General features: G+C 41.3%; 1 protein-coding gene across 7 annotated transcripts in view; it reads right to left on the reverse strand.

Moving 5' to 3' along the window:
* mbd2 (methyl-CpG binding domain protein 2) overlaps positions 1-18,712 on the reverse strand; it is a 45,608-nt gene extending 26,896 nt beyond the window's left edge. For 3 of the 7 annotated variants that reach the window (XM_026297364.2, XM_026297362.2, XM_026297363.2), the window contains exons 1-7: positions 18,270-18,712; positions 12,598-12,757; positions 10,762-10,782; positions 8,883-9,023; positions 7,811-7,901; positions 7,557-7,734; positions 2,621-2,748 (exon numbers count right to left, since the gene is read on the reverse strand). In XM_026297364.2, coding sequence (XP_026153149.1) covers positions 2,631-2,748; positions 7,557-7,734; positions 7,811-7,901; positions 8,883-9,023; positions 10,762-10,782; positions 12,598-12,757; positions 18,270-18,379 — 819 coding nt within the window. In that variant the 5' untranslated portion in view covers positions 18,380-18,712 and the 3' untranslated portion in view covers positions 2,621-2,630. Of the gene's footprint in view, positions 1-2,611; positions 2,749-7,556; positions 7,735-7,810; positions 7,902-8,882; positions 9,024-10,761; positions 10,783-12,597; positions 12,758-18,269 lie in introns of all 7 variants that reach the window. The other 4 variants (XM_026297365.2, XM_026297361.2, XM_026297360.2 and 1 more) reach the window with 3 other exon arrangements.
* Between the last annotated feature and the right edge of the window lie 4,403 nt (positions 18,713-23,115).

Consider the following 23,115-nt stretch of genomic DNA (forward strand, 5'->3'; position numbering starts at 1 on the left):
TTGGAAAAACTTCAACTCGGGGCAGAAAAGCAGACAATTTGTTTGTTTTTTTTCCCCATAGTCCAATCAGATGAATTGAAATGATGATGATGTGAAATTCACTGATACTGGATGAGACTGAGAGCAGATTGTCAAGCTGTCACCATCTCATCATAAAATTAGCCTTGAAGCAACCATCATCTAGGAGATTGGTCCTCATGGATCTGCGTTTATCTGTGTCCAGTGTGTTTGAGAACAGCCTCTCACCCTCAATCACAGTCAAAACAAGTGCCTACCGCCTGTCCTTTTTTATGTAGACGCTAAAATAAATGTAATTTCTCTAAATGTTAAACAGATGTTTAAATAGCAGTCATGCTAAGCAGTGTTGGTGGTTGCCTAGTAACAATAGAAAAGATGCAGCAAGCTTTTTACACTGTAGGCTTCAACAAAGATGGCAGTGCCTCATGTTTTGCAGGTTGCATCTTTACAGGTCTGACTGGGGCCTTGCTTGGCCTGGCATGGCCAGTAGCTTGTGGTGTGTAATAGTTCTAAGCATAGCTTGGTCCCAGATCTTTGAATCGATACATTTGACATGTTCAGAGATTTGGAAAGGTCCAGTGCTGTAATTATTCAAATACAGAATGATAACTAGCTGTATACACTACTCATTTCTAAATAATAGGGATGGCAGTATCCTGACTCTGTATTTCATGGTAGAGTTTTCCAAGACGGGACTGTCTGACCTTTGGTGTAATCTCACATAATGAAGCGAAAACACCTTATTCCTTCACATTGTGCTATGAGCATGCTATGCCTTTGACAGCTTTTGTGGCTTACAGTTATAAAACACTACATAAAATTACCACAAATATTACAATTACAGTTCATGAGAGTTGTTCTAGCAGCACGTTCAGGAAAAACTGTACTTGGTTAAGTCATGTTACAGGAAAGAGCTGGATTTAATTTGAATTAAGTTAAAGCAATCTAGGCTGCACTCATAGGGTCTTTCCTTTTTCTGAGCTGCCACTATGAAAAAAAACACCTCAGAACTAAAACTCTGCAGCCAACCTTGTCACACTCAAAGTAGTCTCTGGTCTACTGTGATAACCTGTCACCACGGTGACCCTGACCTTGATAAGCAGCTGAGAAATAGAAAGATAACGGATGAATACGTGAACGTCTGAAAGAAAGTGTTTTTTAATCTTTGTTTAGGGGCTCTGCAGAGTGATAACCAATACCCAAACAAACAGTAATGCTGCAAACACACAGACAATATCACATGAACCATTAACACACACAAGCTCACAGCCCATTAATCTTACACACGCACGCGCACGCACACACACACACACACACACACACACACACACACACACACAGAGCCTGTTAAGTCTGCTGCGTGGCTGAATTTCAATCAGATGCAAAGAATCACATCAGCACATCAGTAGCTTTAAACAGTTTTTCTTAGTTTGATTTTTTTTTGTTAGGCACAAACAGCAGTTCAGTACTTTACTAGTGTACTTTAAGCACTTAAGTAGTTATGTGCTTTACTACTTGAACAGCAAAGCATTGTAGTAGTTCTGTGGCTTATTAGTTCAGTAGTTTTGTGACCTTAATGTCTGTTGCTCAGCTGTGAAAATGTCACTGCACAGGCAGCTGATATAAAAATGGAAAATGTCATTTCTTGCACAAGTGAAATGTAAATTAACCTTGTTCATGTACTTTACAAAAACAAACTAAACACTATCACTCTGCTTCAAGTATTCCTGGTGCCAAATCTGTCTAGGCAGAAAGCTGCTGTCTATGCTGTGATGGTGTTGGACAAACCATCAACAGCACTGGGACACTTCCCTGTGGGCTGTGGGTCGTTTGTCTTGTCGTGGACAGTCAACTTGACCAGCAATAACACAGAAGCAGGACAAGTTGATGGACTCTCAGCATCCTCACATCAAGCGTAACTTTCACTCTCACCGTGGTGCCAAAAAAGACATCACTACTTCTGCAGGCGATGCACATAGCAACCATAGTGCATAGCAACCGTCCATCTGCGTGTCCACCATTATCGTTCGCAGTTACAGAGTGACCTGAGATGACGTCAAATTTCCAGCCTGAATCAATGCTTGTTCGCCCCTGGCAGGAGATGTGTGGTGTTGTGTTTTGTTGTCACTCAACTGAGATGACAGTGTTATTAATAAATCAACTACATCACTTGTGTTTCTCACATGCATTTCATCATGATGTGTGCAGACTTTTTAAGCCATCCCTTCAGATCTTTCATCTCCTTTTCTCCTATTCATTCTCTGACTGATGTTCACCTCATCTCATCTGCCTGAAAGCAGGTTGTGTTGCCATGACAACTGGCTAATGATAACTACTACTCCAATTGTATCTGCAGATATAAGAAGCAGTCGTGAACATGTCTGGTCCTCATTTCTTCTATTCTGTTGACTTTGTCAAAACAAATAAATGTGAACAAATATAAACAAAAGGAAATGCACAAATGTTGGAGAACACCTGTCTGGTCTAGTTAGACAAACTGCTGAGCAACCCAAGAAGCAAAGCTCTGTTTGAAATATGAGTATTTTTCTTTTTGCTAGCTATTATAACCATAGGCATGGCTAAAACAGCCCACCTGTCTCACCTGTGTGTCTTCAGGCAGTTTTCCCCTCCAGCAGCTCTCGGGTGTTTTCGGTGGCCCGTGCCAAACCATCAGCCATCAGCGCCTCTTCCAGACTCCTCCGGGCCTGGCACACTTTCAGTTCCTGCTCCCTGAACACACAGAGAGAAGTCCAGGGGTATACTGCTTGCCCAAATATTCTTGATTTAATGTTACAAATGAGTAAATCTAAATTAAACAGCTCTAAGTCAACAAAGACCATACAAACATAGGGAACAACCAGCTGCTGTTTCTGGAAACAGGCAGTTGTTCTTCACCAACTGCAAAACCTCAGGGCATGATGGGAAACACTGAACACTCAGCTGATCTAAGAGCTGATTTAAATGCAGGATCAACAGTGTGACATTTTATAGAAGATTTTCATTTTCCATTTATTTGAAGAGATGTGTTGTCATAGTCTGGTCTTGCAGTATGAAGGTTTACTGTGAAATAAATGTTATGTTTTAGCAGTCAGGGAGGCTGAATATATTTAGTAGCTAATAGTCTACAATAGAAGCGTTAATTATTAATGGTCCACTTGGTGTGAAATTGTGTTCAATTGGGATTGAACAGGATATATCACATATTTAATATTCATCTATCCTCCTGTAGGAACTAGGGAGACTGCAGCTTTGTGTTACAACCCTCTGACGCCAGCACCTGCTCTCCTCCACTTTCAGGCAATGAACAGGTCACCTCGAATGCATAATGAGCATGGTTGTCTGTTTGTGTCTTATTATGTGCAACAGTAAAACATTAGAGCCGTTCAACTCCAAAGAATAAAACATGAGCCCCAAGCACAGCATCTACTTTTAGAGTCTTGCAATTAGGCTGAAGCTAGTTCTTTAAATAAAAAACCCATCCAGTCTGTAAAGTGTGAAGTTTGTCCTGAGTGTGATGCTACAGGGAAAAGTCATGGTGTTAATTGCAAACTAGGAAACACTATGGGTAATATTTATTTTTGGTGGTAAATTAAAAACTAAACAATAATGTGAAAAACAGAAAAAAACAGAAACAAAAATAAATACATTTGTTTTTTTTTTTTGCATGCATTTATGGCCAAACTCCATTTGTCGCCCAAGATCTTCAGAAGATTGAACTGCAAGAATCAGGAGCTTTACCTCCCAGTTCCATGAAAACAGCATGTCAAATCAGAGGAACCAAGACAAAAACAGAGTCAAGTATCTCAGGTTCAACATGGATTACAACTCTACTACAAGGCAGCCTTTATCACCCAGGTTATAACTGTAACTACATATGGCCACAACGCTCAGGTCTCCACAAAGTTTCTAGGTCCTTCAAGCAGATGTGTGCGTTTGACTCCATTCACTGTCCCAGACACAGAGAAGCTGTCTGACGCCTTTTGTTGAGGACAACAAATGAAGAAAGAAACACACAGTAGAGACAGAATCAGATGAATCTGGATTAACAAACAGCCGAAGGGAGAGATACAAGACGGGATCATGTTTTATAATGCTACCTGCTTCTGTTCAAGAAGAGAACAAATACAAGAGAAACATTTTAAGGGACAAACAATGAAAAACCAATAGTTACAAATTTAAAGAGAGAGTGTGAGTCTGATGAAGCAGTGGAGGAAGATGAGGAGGAGAGAGAGGAAAGGAATGAGAGCGATTTCGGATGACAAGCACATTCAGCTAGAGAAAAGAGGGGGAGAATTGGAAATTAATGGATGAGAGAGATAAGAAAAGAAGGAAGTGGAAGGCTGGAAGCAGGGAGGGAGGAGACCAAAAAGAGGCCTAAGGAGGAGGAGGAGGAGGGGTGAAAATAGAAGAAGAAATCTGGACAAAAATGCAGTACTGGAAGGACACAATTACAGGTGGAAAAGGTGAGAATGAAGGTAAGAAAATATTAAAGAAAGTAGAATGGTGAGAAAACCAAAAAAGAGAAGGGCTGAATGATAAGGTGAGGAGATAAAAAGAAGGGAATGAAATACTTGGGAAAGATGAAAAAAGCTTGGTAGACTGGGTAGGACAATGTACTGTACATAAGCAGGTAAGGAAAAGTAGGAGGAGGTAGACAAGGATGAAAGGAAGGTAACCCTGAACCATCCCTTAGTTATGCTGCTATAGGCCTAGACTGCCCGAGGACCATCAGTGCACTGAACTCTCCTACCCTAACCCTCCCATCCCTTCCCCTCTCTTCCTCTCCTCCCCCCTCACATTATATTCCAACAATGAATATCACCAACCTTGTGCTCTCTCCCTCTCTCCCTGTACCTTCTGCAAGTATCCCTGGTCCTGAAGCTGTAGATCGCTGATGTGCAGTTACTGGCCCCACCAACCTGCAGTGTCTATTTGTTGTTTATTGTTGCTGTTGCACTTTTCTCTCTGCTCTATCCACTCACCCCAACCGGTCAAGGCAGATGGCCGCCCAAACTGAGCCCGGTTCTGCTGGAGGTTTTTTGTTTTCCGTTAAAGGGAGTTTTTCCTCTCCACTGTCGCCAAGTGCTTGATCATAAGGGATTTGTTGGGTTTTTAGTTTTTGTAAAGTGCCTTGAGATGATTTGTATTGTGATTTGGTGCTATACAAATAAAACTGAATTGAACTGAATTGATAGAAGGACATAGCAAAGGAAGGAAAGGAGAAGAGAAGCAGGAGTGAAGGATGTGGTGATGTATTCCAGTGATTCTGCTGAAATGGCTTCAGCCAGCTGTACTACTACTGTTGTGCTTCACACACACACACACACACGCACACAGACGCACACACACGCACACAGACGCACACAGACGCACACAGACGCACACTCATCCAGAATGTGTCCCCACAGTGCCCCCTGCTGACAGGCTGCAGTGTGTATGTGGTTTACAGTGACAGATTTTCAATTATTAGTGACCTGAAATGAAAGCACAGAGATCAGATGTCCCCCATAAATCAGTTCAATGCTGCTGTGCCAGCAACCTGACCAACACACACTTTTCCCTGATAACATCACTAAAGTGACATCTACATTTCCCAACTTGTGGTTAATGCAGAACGAGTACACTACCCCAAAGATTCAGCAAGGAATACAATCATATAACACACCGCCATTCCCCACACTTCCAAACTATTCTGACTCCTTTGCTTTGAGCACATTTTACTGTGTTGTAGATTATACTTAAATTTGATAAAACTGCCATTTTGCCATCAATCTACACCCAATAACCTGATGTAAAATCATGTTTTAAGAGTTTGTTGCAAGTTAAATAAAAATCAAAAACTTCAATCATTCATTGTCTCATTCACCAAAGTATTCTGAGCCCTTACTGTGTCCAAGCATATCCTGCTAACTTTAATTTTCTTGGAGAGGAATCTGTCTGACAAACTGAGCTGGCTGTACTGAGTACAACACACTCCTGTGTATATAAGGTCCAACAGTTCACACTACATCAGGACAAAAACCACACCATGACATCCAAGGAACTCTGCAGATCTCAATTAGACCTTTGCGGTCAAGCGAGCAGACACAAGTCACTTTGAGTAAATGGCAGATGACAGCTGCTTGGAGCTTGCCAAACAGCATTTAAAAGACTTGGAAAAAAGACACTGGTCTGGACAAAACCTGAACTCCCTGGGCAGAACTCCAAACACCATGTCTGGACACTGCTCATCATCTGCTAACACCAGCCCAACAGAGCTAAGGGAGAGATGAATGGAGCCAAATACACAGAAGGGTGCTTAATATTCATTAATTCAATTCATACTCATTTAATTCATATGTTACATCTTTATTTTTAATTAAGGAACTATTTAGGAATTTAAGGAGTTGTGTGTCCCAGTGACATCACATAGTGTCCATGGTATGAAGACTTCTTTAAAAGCAACTGTACCAGGAGAGTAAATCCTGCCACTGTCTACCAGATGAAACACGCACCATGCCTGTCAGCATCCCCACATTGCAACTCTCACTTTTGGATTGAAACATTTTCCCAGTGACCACAGAAATGATGGATATGGGCTCCTTTTGGATGATCACATTAGGTATATATGGCTTTCACACAGCAGCAGGATCAAGACATGTCTCCACACTAAGAGAGAAGCTGTGCACAATTTATGCATGTGTCACAGCAGCAATGACTCCATTAACCTGAACTGTGTGACACTGCTGTGACACTGTGATCTGACTGCAGCTTTATTTACCTAAATGCTTTTCTGTCCAGCAGAGGTCAGCTGCTGCTCACACATTCACTGTCTACAGTGAAACAAAGAGGCTGTGTGCTGTCGAAGTTGTCACGTTTTGATTTTCAAGAAAGCCCCATTGTCACTTCCTCTGAAGAATCACAATGTTGTTTCACCTCATAAATGCAGTAATATTTGTAATAGTAGTATTTCTGTAAGTACAAATGTATCTAATCTGTAAATATAAAATGAGGCAACATAATATTCTAACAATGAAAATAAAAGTGGATTCATGAACATTTAACAGTGGTGAACATCCGAGATAACCAATTAGCAAGTGTAAGTCTCGTTGAATCTAAAAATATGTATATCATACTCTTGTGTTCAGAGTTATAACTATGAGAATAACATAGTTTGACGTAACTTGTAGCAATCAGCAACTGTGGTTTTTAAAGTACTTTAATTGCCTCCATGAACTGTGTTTGTAAGTGTTTTTAGAGCACTGGTATGCACTATGGTAGTTTGAAAAGTTTTGGTCTTAAATCCACCTGAAAGCTGAAGGCTGATAGTTTCAGATGTTAGACTCTACAGCTCCCTTGGCTGGTTGGAGGAATGAAAAATGAAAATATTCCAATTCTAGTTGACCAAAAAGTGAATATGTATATTAGCATGAAGGCCTATCTTCTGCCTTGTGGTTTATTTATTAATCACAGTCACAAAATACACATCACTCACTTATGAATGGGGTGTTAAAATAATTAACAGGCAGGATGTACTGTAGGACGACTGTGTCTCTCACCGAATGTGCTCATCGGTGACGGTGAAGGCCTTGCAGAGTGGCTGGGATGTGTTCAGCCAGATGGCTGGGTTCTTCTCAGCAGCCACTGATGTTTGGCCTGTGATTGGAGCAGAGCTCATGTGCAGAGCACTAGCGATGGCCGACAACAGGGTGTCATCACTGGAGTCCGGACCAACGCCTGCAGTCAGAGAAGTCAAAGATCAGAAGTCAGGACCGGGGTATGGTGTGCATTCAGGTTCATGGTGGAAACTTACTCTGCAATCCTTTGGGCAGGTCCATGGTCCTCAGGACTTCTTCTGTAACATCTGATGATCGGAGACCTTTCAACCTCTTCTCCCAGAACAGCTGTAGCCAGACAGCCAGAGACACAGAGAACTGACACTCAAATACAGAGGCTCTTCTGAAAAATGACTTTATAACGGAAACTATTAAAATCATGCTTTATATGTCAATTTCTTTCAAATTAAAGGTGCAAAGGTACTATGATTTTACACACTTTGATTAATCAAGTGAACATGTGACAGGATGTGGTGTCAGCTGTCCCAACCCCCTCCATGACACTCTGCTACCTACAGTCCTTCTGCTGTTATTCCAGCTGAGGCTAGCTTTTGACTGGAGGTTGCCTTTAGTACAGTTTGTCCCAACCAGGCATCCATAGTTCATGCTGCAGCTAGGAAACAAGGCGGGATGGGAGGGGCAATGAGCAGTAAGGAGGGGTTTATGGTGGGAGAGTAGATCCTCTACAAGAAATTCAGCAGAGCATTAAAGTAATCACACACTGTACATTGTACTACATTAATATACAGTACATGACTACACTGTAGTATGAGGAACTATGTTTCTCTCCAGTGTCTTCTCCTCTAGCTGTGACCCATCCTGCACTGGTGTCTTTGAAATCACTCATCATTCACCCCTCCTACTAATCTTCAATAGTGTACAATCAAAAAAATAACGTAGGATCAATAATGTACATGCAATAAATATCACTTTTTTGTTCCACTGTGAGATATTTGAAGACAGTAACTAGAAACTTAAACCCTCAGAATTCACACACTCATATAAGATGGTGGACATACTGCGTTGTAAACAAGTGTTTTCGGACACAGCTTCTGTGTGTGGGTGGCTCAGGCTGCCTTTCCCATGATGCCTCAGTACCCTCTAGTGGGTGCTGTTGTCATGACAACCTGATTTTTTACACTCTCGTCTCTTATGTAATAGCCTGACCTCACCCTTTAGCATCATCATGGCAAGACTACATTGTGTGTGTGTGTGTGTGTGTGTGTGTGTGCGTGCGCATTTGGGTGCGTGTGCACATCAGCCTCTTACCTGTCTGGGCTGCTCAATTGCTCTCTGCAGATCTGTCTTCACCTTGTTGCTGGGGTGACTTGTAACCTTGGTAACGGGCTGTTTGAAGATGGATGCTGTTTGTCTGATTGGCAGAGCTGTGTTCAAGTCTGGTTTACCTCCCTGGACGATACAGAAAGTAGGTGTTGGTGAGATGTCTCCTTTGCTTTCTTTCTAATTCCTGCCTTTGATCCTACCTTCCTAACCTCCCACCCTTCTTTTTGTGCTTTCTGCCTTCCTTCCTTTCTTTCCTCTTTCCTTCCTTTCTCCATTTGTTCTTTCCTTGTTCCTTCCCTCCTTCCTGGTCTGGTTTACCTTGCTTAAACATGAAACCCTGTAACCCGTAGTGGTGTGTTTGTCAGTTCAGCTTAATTCTGTCTGAACTGAAGTTTTAAAGACAACAACAGGAAGTGTGTCTGTGTGTATGTTTTGTATTGACACGGTTTGTAACTGTACACCTCCTTGCACATCATTACATGGTGTATGAACACAGGCATTATTTCTGCCTTGCTGAAGGATGTTGATGTTCATTGGTTGTATTTAAAACAACTGCTTTGGCTACGCAGTTATCAAAGATGTCATAAAAAAAAGAAAGAAAATTTCCCAAAATGTCACACTGTCCTACATAACTTCCCAACAAGTGTGAAACTCATCTGCAAAGTAGTACTTGTAATAACATTTTCACCATTTTCATCACAGTTGCAGGCTGGATTAGAAAACAGTAGGTCAAATGTGAAATGCGGTAAATAGCACCACATTTTCTATTGGCTATATTATGCTACACAAACACACACACACACTCACGCATATATATATATATATATATATATAAAAATAAACTCCAAAATAAGCAGGGGTAAAATGAGATTAAAGTGATGAATTTACTCAAAAACCATGGTCTGGTTTGATGCAGCAGGGGCTGAGATATCCCAAGTCACTAATATGAATCAAGCTCCAAAACTGTGAATCCTAATGGGATCTCCCATATGGAACTCCACAGCACTTTAGATCCTCCCTGCTGAATACACTGCCATGTATTTTAAGCACCATTACCCCACCTTGTAACTGTTTTCTCCAGAGCCACAGAAGATATACAGTGTTACCTGAGCCGAGCTTCTTGAAATAATTAAATGCATGGCTCCTGTCTGTTAAGAAGAGGTATACAGGGACAGCAGGGACTTCTCCTTTTGTATCCCTCCCTTTGGAATAACGTCCTGCTGATTTCAGACAGTCTGACTCTGTAGAAGCCTTTAAATTCAAACTTAAAAGCTATTCACCTATTAGCATAGTCCTGATTACTTGCCATTTTTTTGCTACAGTTCTCCCACTGGTGGTTTGAGCTCACATTCATTTCTGGACCACCAACCAGTCAGATCTTTGGATCTGGATCCTGGTCCATCAGAAGTCCCATCCTTATCTTGTTTTTTAAACTTACTGATCATTTGTTAATTACCTGTTGTCTTTTTCTCCCTCTCTCTCATATATGTTTTTTTCCTTCCTCTGCATGTGTAAATTGTGTGATTTGGTATTTGTCTCTTATGTGCCTGTGTAGCCTTTGTAGCCAGGTCTTTATCTGGAGTGGAGGTTGTGTGGTTCCGAACTCTTGGAGGCACCTGGAAGTTTGTCCTCCTCCCAGCTCATATCCTTTGTATTCATTTACAAAACATACAATTTAGTCATTCAAAATGCCAACACTGAAAATCAACTATGTTGAACTGTCTGTTCATCCTGAGGTCCTTAGCCCTTATGTGTGATTTGAGGGTCTAAGGACAGAAGTTCTCATGTGCTGTGCAAAGCTCCTTGTGATAAATTTATTTGTTATACAGAGTGAAATGAAATTTGACTGGACTTGCAGCTTTACCTTGCATCTTAGTCCCCCCCACTGAAGTTACAGAGCCATGCAAGAGAGAGGAAATGAGGAAATGCTTTTAGAGAAATGAGACATCCTTTATTCTGAAGCAACATCAGTTTCTGATGATGCCAGCACATCTGGATCAACTGTCTGCTAAATTTAACAACTCAGTGGTGACTTTTTCTGGTTTGGAGTTCGAATTTGCATTTACATGCATTGCCCCTCATAAAATAAGGCTGCACAGTAATCTCTGCCAGTACAGCAGTAATTTATTTATATATCTCTCTCTGTTTTCACATTACAACATACTGTCTTAGCAGCAAATTCACATTTTATTAAAAATCTGTAATTGTGAAGGGTGACCATGGCTTCTCTCCTCAGAGCACAGGTAAGAGGGTTGGAACAAAGTTCATAACTTGCTTTCACCCCTACAGCGGTCATTCTGAAACTATCTGGCTGGTGACAATTTCCTTCCTGCTGTTCCTTGAAGAATGAACCTGTACATGTTAGTAAGCCCATCATCTTTCCTCTAGCACCGCCATCAGGATGAACAATTTAGCTCCACTACTGGTACGATTCTATAGCTACCTGCTGAGCCAAACTAAATCTCATGTTTTTCCCTCCAACAGACTCAGATCTTTTCAAGGTTGTATAAGCGAACAAACGAGATTTTCATGTAAGATCTGGGCCACCTGCATGTTTGTCCTAGATCTGATTCATATCCAGTCTGTGACTGTGCACTCACATTTCAGGTAAAAGTCTGTATGCGTGGCAGTTCAGGACCTCATCAGAATTCACACACAGATCCATGACTGTGAACGATCAACACAAAAGGTTTGGATAAAACCTTCTTGCTTTTTTCCCTTCATTCCTTTTATCATACTTTCTTACTCTATTGTTTTTTCTGTCACAAAAACACAGGTTTCATTTTTCTGCTGTGGGAGGAGTTGCTGCTGCTGTTATCTGTGGTACAGATTGTCGCACACAAATACAAAACAACACATGCATACGTGCGCAGAGACAAGCCAGCACAAATGCTTGACCTAACACATACACGCACATGCACACACACAGAGCAGTCAGGTCTGTTCTGAATGCATTTGGCAAAACGCTGAAATAAGCAAGACCAGTCTGAGTCAAGATACTAATGAGCTAAGCCCAAATCAAAACACTGACATGACAGAAACCACCCCAATTTAAAACATCCAAGTCTGAGTCAAGACTGTGACCAGGACAAAACACCTACGAGATGAGAAGTGACTGGCTGAGGCGAAATGCCTATAAGAGTTTTATCTCTTTTGTGACTTTTAAACTTGGACTCAGACTAAGACAAGTCTACACATTCACAATAGACATTAGTCTCAACTCAACTAGTGACAACTCACCCAAAACACTAAGAAGACCTACAAGACCAGGAAAAGTCAGAGTCAAAACACCAACAGGATGAAAAGAAGCTGCAGTCTAAATGCTGACAATTCAAATTTCCCAGAAGGTTTGTTCCTGTTTCGTGAGTCCAAGCCCAGAAACTAACAAGACCAGGTCAATTCTCCTACAAGACTTCGTTAACTCAGAGTCAGAACTACCATGACAACAAGAACGCCCATCGCACAGAGAAATCAGAGTCAAGATACTGACAGATAATGACAAAAGTTCCACGACACTAGACCCAATTAAATCAGAGATAACTGAAACAGATCATGACACTGTTTCTACAGCCCTGGTATATATACTGTACTCCATGACAGCAGAAGAGGAGTGTTCACCCACACATCACTGTCTCAACTGCTGACCTGAAGCAGGAACACCTGTGTTAACACACAACACAACACAACCGCATCTGTGTACCTTGGACAGGCCGAACGGGTCATGACGAAGTCTCTGTTTGTTCTTCTGCAGTTTCCCAGGCATCATCTTCCCTGTCCTGAAGTCGAAGCATCCCAGATCCACTGTGTTGCCAAGGTAACGAGACAGTTGAGGCTTACTCCTGAACTTCTTCCCTGTAGGACTGACAGATGGAATGAGGTCACTTATATACAATATTATGATCAAAATAATAAATGTATTGGACTGGTGACATGTCCAGGGTGTACCCCTGCCTTTCACCCAAAGAGAGCTGGGATAGGCTCCAGCAGATCCTGTGACCCTGGTTAGGAATAAGTGGGTATAGATGATGGATGGAAAATAAATTTTTTTTATTTTTAAATTTTTTTTATTAAATGTACAGTATCTTACAGAAGTGAGTACACCCCTCACATTTTTGTAAATAATTTATTATATCTTTTCATGTGACAACACTGAAGAAATGACACTTTGCTACAATGTAAAGTAGTGAGTGTACAGCTGTATAACAGTATAAATTTGCTGTCCCCTCAATATAACTCAACACACAGCCATTAATGTCTAAACCACTAGCAACAAAAGTGAGTACACCCCTAAGTGAAAATGTCCAAATTGGGCCCAAAGTGTCAATATTTTGTGTGACCACAATTATTTTCCAGCACTGCCATAACCCTCTTGGGCATGGAGTTCACCAGAGCTTCACAGGTTGCCATTGGAATCCTCTTCCACTCCTCCATGATGACATCACAGAACTGGTGGATGTTAGAGACCTTGCACTCATCCACCTTCCATTTGAGGATGCCCCACAGATGCTCAATAGGGTTTAGGTCTGGAGACATGCTTGGCCAGTCCATCACCTTTACCCTCAGCTTCTATAGCAAGGCAGTGGTCATCTTGGAGGTGTGTTTAGGGTCGTTATCATGCTGAAATACTGCCCTGTGGCCCAGTCTCCGAAGGGAAGGGATCATGATCTGCTTCAGTATGTCACAGCACATGTTGGCATTCATGGTTCCCTCAATGAACTGTAGTTCCCCAGTACCGGCAGCACTCATGCAGCCCCAGACCATGACACTCCCACCACCATGCTTGACTGTAGGCAAGACACACTTTTCTTTGTACTCCTCACCTGGTTGCCGCCAGATACGCTCGACACCATCTGAACCAAATATCTTGGTCTCGTCAGAACACAGGACACGGTTCCAGTAATCCATGTCCTTAGTCTGCTTGTCTTCAGCCAACTGTTTGTGAGCCTTCTTGTGCATCATCTTTAGAAGAGGCTTCCTTCTGTGACGACAGCCATGCAGACCAATTTGATGCAGTGTGCGGCGTATGGTCTGAGCACTGACAGGCTGACCCCCCACCCCTTGAACCTCTGCAGCCATGCTGGCAGCACTCATACGTCTATTTCCCAAAGACAACCTCTGGATATGAGCATGTGCACTCAACTTCTTTGGTCGACCATGGCGAGGCCTGTTCTGAGTGGAACCTGTCCTGTTAAACCGCTGTATGGTCTTGATGGAAGACCATTGAGTTAAGTTGGAATTACTGAACATAGGAACATGGGGCATTGGTTGAATGCCCCATATGGTCTTCATTTGAATAACAATTGGCCACATTATTTGAATGTCTACCTCAACTACATTGCAGCACGCTATGATAGATTCTTCAGGGTAACATTGGAGTCAAATGGCAAGGGCTTCTGAGACAGCGAGTGCACATACAGACAATAAAAGAAAAGGCTGCAGAATAAAATGACTCCAAAATCACAGCAGACGTTTAATCCAATTTCCTTGGCAGTTGGAGCTGTGTAAAAATCACATGGTGGGTTGTCTCCTAGACACCATATACCTAGCAGTGGAGGAAAACATGCTGTATTCTTAGCAGCAGGAACGTTAACTTTGGGTTTCCTTGTGTTTCACACACACACACTAGAAATGTTATCTTAGAAAAGTTGAGTGCATTACAGTATGATCTTAAAAAATCTTGTTCTAAACCCAACTACAGAGTAGTACCTGGTCTTGGCCACCGTTCTGCAGCTCAGTTTCTGGGTCTTGGCAATCTTCAAGCCTAGGCCATCTTTATGTAGAGCAACAATTCTTTTTTTGCCATGAGGTGCCATGTTGAACTTCCAGTGACCAGTATGAGAGACTGAGAGCAATAACACCAAATTTAACACACCTGAGACCTTGTAACACTAACGAGTCACATGACACCAGGGAGGGAAAATGGCTAATTGGGCCCGATTTGGACATTTTCACTTAGGGGTGTACTCACTTTTGTTCGCAGCGGTTTAGACATTAATGGCTGTGTGTTGAGTTATTTTGAGGGGACAGCAAATTTATACTGTTATGCAAGCTGTACACTCACTACTTTACATTGTAGCAAAGTGTCATTTCTTCAGTGTTGTCACATGAAAAGATATAAATTATTTACAAAGATGTGAGGGGTGTACTCACTTCTGTGAGATACTGTACTTTGACTTTGGAGTTGTAATATTGCATTAAGATTAATATCAAACTACTTATTTTAATGCTTGTCTCATCTGTTGGTTACACTTCATTTTACATATGCTCAATATATAGTTAATATTTTATTATTTTATAAAATCATTACTAGTTTTATAAAAATATTATGATTGACTTTTCCAAACATTTTCAAGTCACACAACCCTCTGGTTCAAAATCTACTCTAAACTGTGTCTATATGTCCTCCAGAGTACATTTCTCTTTATACACGATTTATAAACAATTGAAGATTAGTCAGGGCAGCGTGGTTACTTAGTGGTTGGCACTGTTGCCTCACAGCAAGAAGGTTCCTGGTTTGAAACACAGCAGGGACCATTCTGTGTGGAGTTTGCATGTGTTTAGTATTTAATTAAAAAATTAATATGGTTTGAATTTTTTACCCCCAAATGTAAACTCATCCCTGTTGAGAATCAAAACAATTCCTTTTGGAATATCGTAAACCATGAAGCCACATCAGTTTGGCTGACAATAAAGTTGAAAGGACATATTTTAAAGGATCAGTACCAGCTAAAACAAAGTCAATTAATAGCTGAGCCGTCTTTACTTTTATTCTAGTGCTGCAGGCCTCTCTGTCCTCTCATCTGGAGGACCCCTCCCATCCAGGGCGAGCTGCTCACAACATAGACACACAGAGCAGAGCAGAGCAGAGATGACATTAGATTCTGCTGCTCATTAACCTAATGACTAATGACTAATGTAGTCATCCAGTAATGAAGATGCTGTGAGCAAATTCATCAGATTGTTGTTGGAAAAGCAGAAAAAGCTTGTAGAACTGTCTCTGTTGCTTTGCCATATGGTCAACTCATTGATGTCCCCTTTTCACTGCTGTATGGCAACAGCCAGTTGTTCTGTTGGATTTAGCAAACAGTTGTGAAAGAACTGAAAACGTGCATTAAAATGTGTCTGATTATGTAAAAATGAAAGTTGAGACTGACCAGTTCTTCCTCTGCACCTATATTTCAAGCACTGTGTGTGTGTCTGTGTGTGGCTATGTTGCATTCCTGGATGTTGTGTAAATCAGAGGTGAAAAGAAATTCTGTGGGTTTGAACATGAACAGCATGAGTTTGCTAAAAAAAAAAAAAATGGAGCGAGCAGAGGCCTCAGCAGGGTGTTGCTGCTCTTCCAGTAAGTTGACCTGCTGACTGGTTTCCTTACTGGAAATGATGAGTCATGTTACAAGGCAAACTGAAAGTAAAGCATAGTCTCAGCTCTGAAGAGCTGATCTCAGTGGTGTTAATGGTCCAGGACATGACACGGTTATCTGTTACTGACTCTGAGCTGTTAATCTGATAGAGCCACCGATCAACAGGAAGTGAACACAGTGCATGAAAAGAGAACAGACAGTTCTGCAGCAGCACCGCCTCACCACAGACCTGCACCGCAAGTGACAACATATGCTCCGCAACCGAGCACAACAGTGATGAGTGAAACTACAGAATCAGGAAAAACAGCAAAGCCCAAACCTCGCCGTGAACTGTGTTCTGCTTCTGAACAGCGACGCCATGTAATGTGCATGAAAAATGCACCGGGAACGAATCAGAAGTGAGGCTACAATTTACTGCTAACCTTTTATTTATTTATTTGGATTTAGATTAAAGGAGTACACGTGATTTATGATTGCACTTCCATAAAATTAGGGGACTTGTGAGCAGTAGACTGAAAATAAAAGGTAGGAATCGATATTACAGTCACAGTATTCCTGTGGTATATTTTCAGGGTCTTGCTTAAAAGGGAAAATTATGACCACTGTTGGATTACTATGTAAGTTATAGTTCGGTGTGTCTGAGAACTGAAAGATGAGTGCTGATAATGATGTCAAATGAAAAAAGAAAGATGGAACACACTAAAATAATATTTATATATTTATATTTGTATATCCACAATAATGGACAACACGTGTGTGAAAGAGAAATTAATGAGGTGGTTGAAGCATGTTTCTGTCTCAAAGTTCATGAATGTTCACGTCTCTTTTCATTAATGAAATACCACTGGCTAAATAGCTGTGAATGACAGTTGTTATATAATATCTCTTTACAGGTGAAGCTATTGTGTTATTATGTGTCAATAATAACAAACAGTGTACACTAAGAACCTGTTGGTTAAAAACATTGACTTTTGCGTGATCTGGTCCTGCTCTAACCTTGTAGCTGTGTCTTGGAAGGCCACTGTTGCTATCTGAGTGCATGCATCTTTGATACATTGCTAAATCCTTGATTATAGTTCCTGGACAAGCTGGACTAAAACCTTCAAGTGTTTCTGAGGGGTGGACAGCACTTTCTAACTATTTACCAGTTTGACAGCTAAGGCACTGGGCAGATACTAGTTGTTCATGTTGAATGATTTTTCTAAGAAATATAAAAATGATCTTAATATGAAACTACAACAAGAAGAGCACTCCAGTAGGAACAGGGTTCTCTGCCAGTGGACATGAGCAACACTCATGTATGAGGCATATGGCTGCAGTGGCACAAATAACAGTAGCTCAGTGTACATGGACGCTGATTTGATGCGTTTACAAGGCCAAAGCGTTTAATGTAACTTTTATTACACAGTGGTCCTGTCCACTATGAAGCAGCTATTCAGCACTTCTTTGAGCAGCTAGTTGTATGAAGCCTTTTGACCATCAACAATCCTCAAGTCTTTTCCAGTCCACTCGCCAGTCCAAGTCTATTCCAGCAGAGAGAAACCACAGGCTCCAGTGTTCACATGGCCAATGTTTTGCACTGAATGCATTATTAAAGGATGACACCAGGACAGACCATTCCTCCTGATCAGACCAGTTGTTCCTATGAGGTGGTGACCTGACACATGTTGTAAATGCAGCCAGTGACACTGATGCTGAGAACAACAGTGACATACATCAGTGTTGGACCAGTTTGGTTTATACTGGATATACTGGGGTCTATGGCCCTGCATGAAAAGAGCTTCATGGGCATTTTGTCGGTTTATTACTTCATATTATTTAATTCCAATCACACACACTGCAGGATGTGCACACGCTACACTGTAACTTCACTCTGACACTCTGTGATAACTGCGCTCATTATTAATTACTGATTAGTGTTATCACATAATGTCACACAACCAGCAGCCACAGGTTGCACCGTGTGACCGGCTTCATCTGAGACTGATCGGTAAGTCTGATGGAGTACCTGTAGTAGTAGACGTCGCTCTTCCCAGCGCTGAGTCCGGACTTCCTGATCACTTCTTCTTTCTTCCAGCCGGGTGGCAGAGCGGGACAGTCCGTCCTTTTCCTCTCCATCGTCGCAATTTATCGATCCCAAGATTAGCTTGGACTCGGATCAGTCGATCGCTCGGCAAACGGGACGAGGGTCGACCTGACGAAGAGCGTGGCGGAATAAAACCAGCGGAGCTGCTACCGGGGCGGACCGACGTCACGGATGTTACGTTAACGGCTGTTCTGCCTCTCTCCGCCTCCGCTGAGTGTATCGGAAATAAAATGCGTGGATGGTGCGGGTGACAGGCGCAAAGAGCGCGGGTTGTCTCCGAAGCCAACGGCTCATCTGATCCGATCCGAACTGGGCCAACGGCAGCCCGTGACGTCTTAGGCGCCACACACACCCAAACACTCAAACGCGTTCACGACTACAGATCGTCTGTTGCAGAAGATGCATCACTCAGTCGCATTTGGGTGTTTTTTTCTATCTTGAAGTAAGTTTTTCATACGCCATTGTCTAGCGAAAACAAAGCAAGTCTCGTGTCAGTAGTGTGAATGCTGATTCAGCATATGCCAGGTTTTGTCGCATTTTTTCCCATAGAGATGAATGGAGAGAACGTTAAAATCCCCTTCAACTTTATCCTCTTTCAGCTTTAACTGTATCAGCATACTTTCAGCTAGAAACACCATTAGAGCTTTAAACAGGTCAGAAGGCATTAATCTATAAGTCTTGCATTCTGCTTTTTGATATCTTTTACGGTTTTTCTTTAATCGCAGTTTACGTTTTATGTTTTGTTTAGGCTTTTTCTGAATTTTACATTGGCGTCTGTGGGAGACAGCTAGCTTTTCTAGCTTTTGCTCTTCAGTTGTCGATGTTTTTGTCTCTTTTCTTCTCTTGTGTCAACTTTCAGCTATATAAACAATTTATATATCAAAAGGAGTAGAGATTTTTGTCTTCTTTCAGGTCATGCTATTCTCATTTTGATAGGACCTACGGTTTTTCCATCAGATGGCCAAACCCACAGAGAGTGACTGCTCAATCTCTCATTCACTCCCACTATAAAAGAGGTCCAGGAGTTCTGGTGAAAAACACAAATAAAGGCTATTTCTAACTCGCCAGCAATCCTTCATTTTTTGGAATATCTTCACAAAAATCTATCAGTCTCTTGGTTGAAGCCTTCTGGCTCTGTTTTTTCAGCTTCTGTACTGTGCGTGTGTAAAGGGCAGTGTCACTGTCACTCCACCTCCCACTCTGGGCTTAGGTCACCATAGCAACAGCTCACAAAGCAGTAGGAGAGACAACAGCTGCCTGTGGTTGGTAATTAGACTGACTGGCTGCCTAATGTCCACTGCTGTTACACATGGGGACCATTCTCAGTGTGACTGTTAGGTAAATTTTTTAACAAATAGACTCAGAGGACAAACTTCGGTAAGATTATATAGATCACAAACTTTGGTAAGATTATATAGTTTTACTTGCAAGGAGTAACTGCTTGCAGCCCAACACATCAGTTTTCATGGTAACACAAAAGAAAGGTGATTTCCCACAGAAAGACATGTGGGCCCTTATCAAATAGTCAAGGTTAGCGCAAACGTCTCACTGAGAGCAAAAATTATATTTCCACAATACACAATAGGCCCCATTCAGAAGAGTTTCAGTTATACTAAAGTAAGGTGGATTTGGTCACTTGAGGGTAAATATTTTAATTTCTCTAGCACATCCCTCCTGTTTATGCTTAGCATAACTACTATATGAAAATGTTTAGCAGATCATTAATGATAACTATTCTGGTAAAACACACAGTTAAGACAAGTTAAGACAAATTTATCATAGTCAGTGAAGGTCACAGTCATGTCTTCTTTCATTGGCTCTGGAGGAGTTTCAGGGTCCTGGTCATCCTGTGAAATGGACTGATACATTTGTTAATTGCTGTGTCAATAAGGCCTGGTCAAAGGCCTCTAATACATGGAATGCAACAGCAACCACAGGGAACTAAAATAGCAGTCATCACAGCCACTGAGATGAGTATGGACTGGATCAGACCGCTTCATTTACCAAACATTCCCTCCAGCCAAGAAGTGAAGTTGTTGTCAATACCAGCATTTATCCGTGTAACCTTTTTCTACATACTTCAGTGACACAAATATACTTGTCTGCCCATGTTAGCTGTTCCTGTCACACAGTACCACAGTTAACTACTTCACAAAAATCAAACTGGACAGTTTGAGTCTCATTGGCCCAAAAAATAAAAGTGGGCACATCATTAGCTCTCTTTGTCCTAGGTTCTGTTTTGGTGTTGTTCATGGCATTACCTGGCTGTAGCAATTCCTTCTCAAGGGAGGAAAAGATACCAGGTCTTATCTCAGTGGAGTTAGTAGCATTCTCTGGCTGTTGCAAACCCTTCTCAAAAAGAAACAAAATCGGTAAATCGGCATAACTGTGGGCAGCGATATGACAGTCAATATGCTTATTGTCAGTGTTACCCCACAAAATAGTGCCAGGGGTGCCAGGGTCGATATATTGGACCCTCCATGGCAAAATGTACTTCTGAGCAGTCTTCTCCCCAGGTCACTCTACTCCTCATTCACCTAATTCCCCTGGGCATGGTTGGTTTCTTCACTGGTTTGAGACGAGTGGTCCCTATTGGTTCCACCCTCCTTTGTAGCCAGGCTTCACCACAGGTTAGTTGGAGATTAGAGTGAGTCCCTGCTGGTTTGGCAGAATTACTCAGACAGTACTTTTACCTCTTTACAGTGTGTTAAATGAATCCAGGAAGGTCTTTCAACAATCCTAATCCTACCATCCCTCCTGCTGATGTATGAACATTAGCATGCGTCAGTCAGCTGCATATCTAAATAAACTTTTAGATATCACTACTTTGCTAGCTTTACATCTTCAAACATTGTCATTTAATTCACACTCTTTCTCTTTGTTTGTTACCCATGAGTCTTTTCATTTGTAAGGTACACTATTCTGCATGTCCTTAAATATCTGCTCATCAAGATGTTCAACTGTAACTGTAGCTTGTAAAGGCAGTGGTTTCTGTGCTTCTAATTTGGCAACTTCGTCAGCTTTACAATTACCTAAAGAAATCATGTCTATTCCTCACATCGCACTTACAATTAAAAACCTTTTTAGGTAGCTACACAGCATCTAACAGCTGTAAAATAAAGTTTTTGTGTGTGATGTGCTTACCAGATGATGTGATCATTCCTCTGTTCTTCCACTGCTGAGCAAACACGTGCCTATCAGTGTAGATATTAACTACTTTTCCTTCTCCTAATATACAAGTTAGGGTAATAAGTCTCACTGCCTGCAATGATAAATGAGATGGTGGTGATTCAGCTTCAAAAGCATCTTTAAGGGTTACAACAGTATATTCTGTAGAATTAGATCAGTCTTTTTTTTTTTTTTTAAAGATCCATCTACAAACACTGTCATTTCAGCATTTTTATAAGGTGTGTCAGTTTGGTCAATCCTGGGCAACACTATTCTCAGTTTCAGCAATACCATCGTGGCTCACCATCCTCAGCTGCAAGCATTAATGTAGCAGGATTAAAAGTTGTACATCGTTCAATAGTGAGATGTGGCTGCGAATGCAACGTAATCATGCAGGATAAATGCCTAGCTGGTGACATGTATGTTATCTTGTTTTGCAACAACAGGACAGAGAATGCATGTGGAGCCTTTAAGTGTCAAAGGATGGAGCAACACGATGTTTGCTGAAGCTTGGACTGTCATGGAGGCTGCAATAACAGCTTGAATACATACAGGCATTGCTCTTGCTATTGGATCCAATTGGGTAAAATAATAAGCAATAGGCCTGTTTTTGTCCCCATAAGGCTGAGTCAGCACTGAAATCATGTGACCAATCTTACAATCTACAGTTTGCATAAAACATTTTTCATAGTTAGGCAGTCCTAAAATAGAGGTGCTGGTCAGGGTCTTTTTAAGATCATTAAAGGCTTTTTCTGCAATTTCAGTCATTTCAGTTTATCATAAGTTGCCATAGGTGTGTCATAAATCAATTTCAACGATGGACTAGACAACTAGTGATCTCCCTTGATTTGACAGGTTAAAACCTAGGTATTTAACTTCCATTTTCCACAGCTGTAGTTTGTTCTTACTCACTTTGTGTCCCTATTCTGCTAGAAACTTAAGCAGAGCTATGGTGTCTGTTTTAGATTGTTTGTGTTTCAGAGCATATCAAAATATCATCTACATACAAAAGTATTTGACTTCCTTCAGGAGGTGACAACTTAGCTAAGAATTGATTTACAAGTTTACAAGTCTATCTGCCAGGTCTCCAGCCGCAACCTCGTGCCCTGGCCCTCAAGCCATGGCTTGTCACCCTGGAAATAACTCAGAAACCATTTCATTATCATAGTTAGTGAAAAATATTTCAGCTGGTTTCCTAACTTTCTTTTGTGCTTTTGCACAAGATCCCTAATATCCCTTGAGTCTCCTGCAGCACTTTGTCCTATCAAAATAAAAGCCTTTTTATAGCCTTTTTTAAAAATAAAAGCCAACATGGCCTCTTGGGTGTATTCTCCCAAGAGGCCATGTCTGACCTTTCACAATAAAAGACTACAGTTATTTGTAAGAAGTTATTACACCTTTATAAAGTATAATGACTATTGAAAAGGAGGTTTGGATTATAATCTATGATGTGAGTCTCCTGAAACACTCTCCTTTCAAAATAAAAGCCTTTGTATAGCATTCTTTCAAAATAAAAGCCCTGAAACAGCAACATAACCTTAAAATTGACTTTTGGAATTGGCATACAGCTTCAGGCACCAATTGAGGCCATTTTAAATGT

This window comes from Mastacembelus armatus, chromosome 12 (genome assembly GCF_900324485.2).
Source record: "Mastacembelus armatus chromosome 12, fMasArm1.2, whole genome shotgun sequence".
NCBI lineage: Eukaryota > Metazoa > Chordata > Actinopteri > Synbranchiformes > Mastacembelidae > Mastacembelus > Mastacembelus armatus.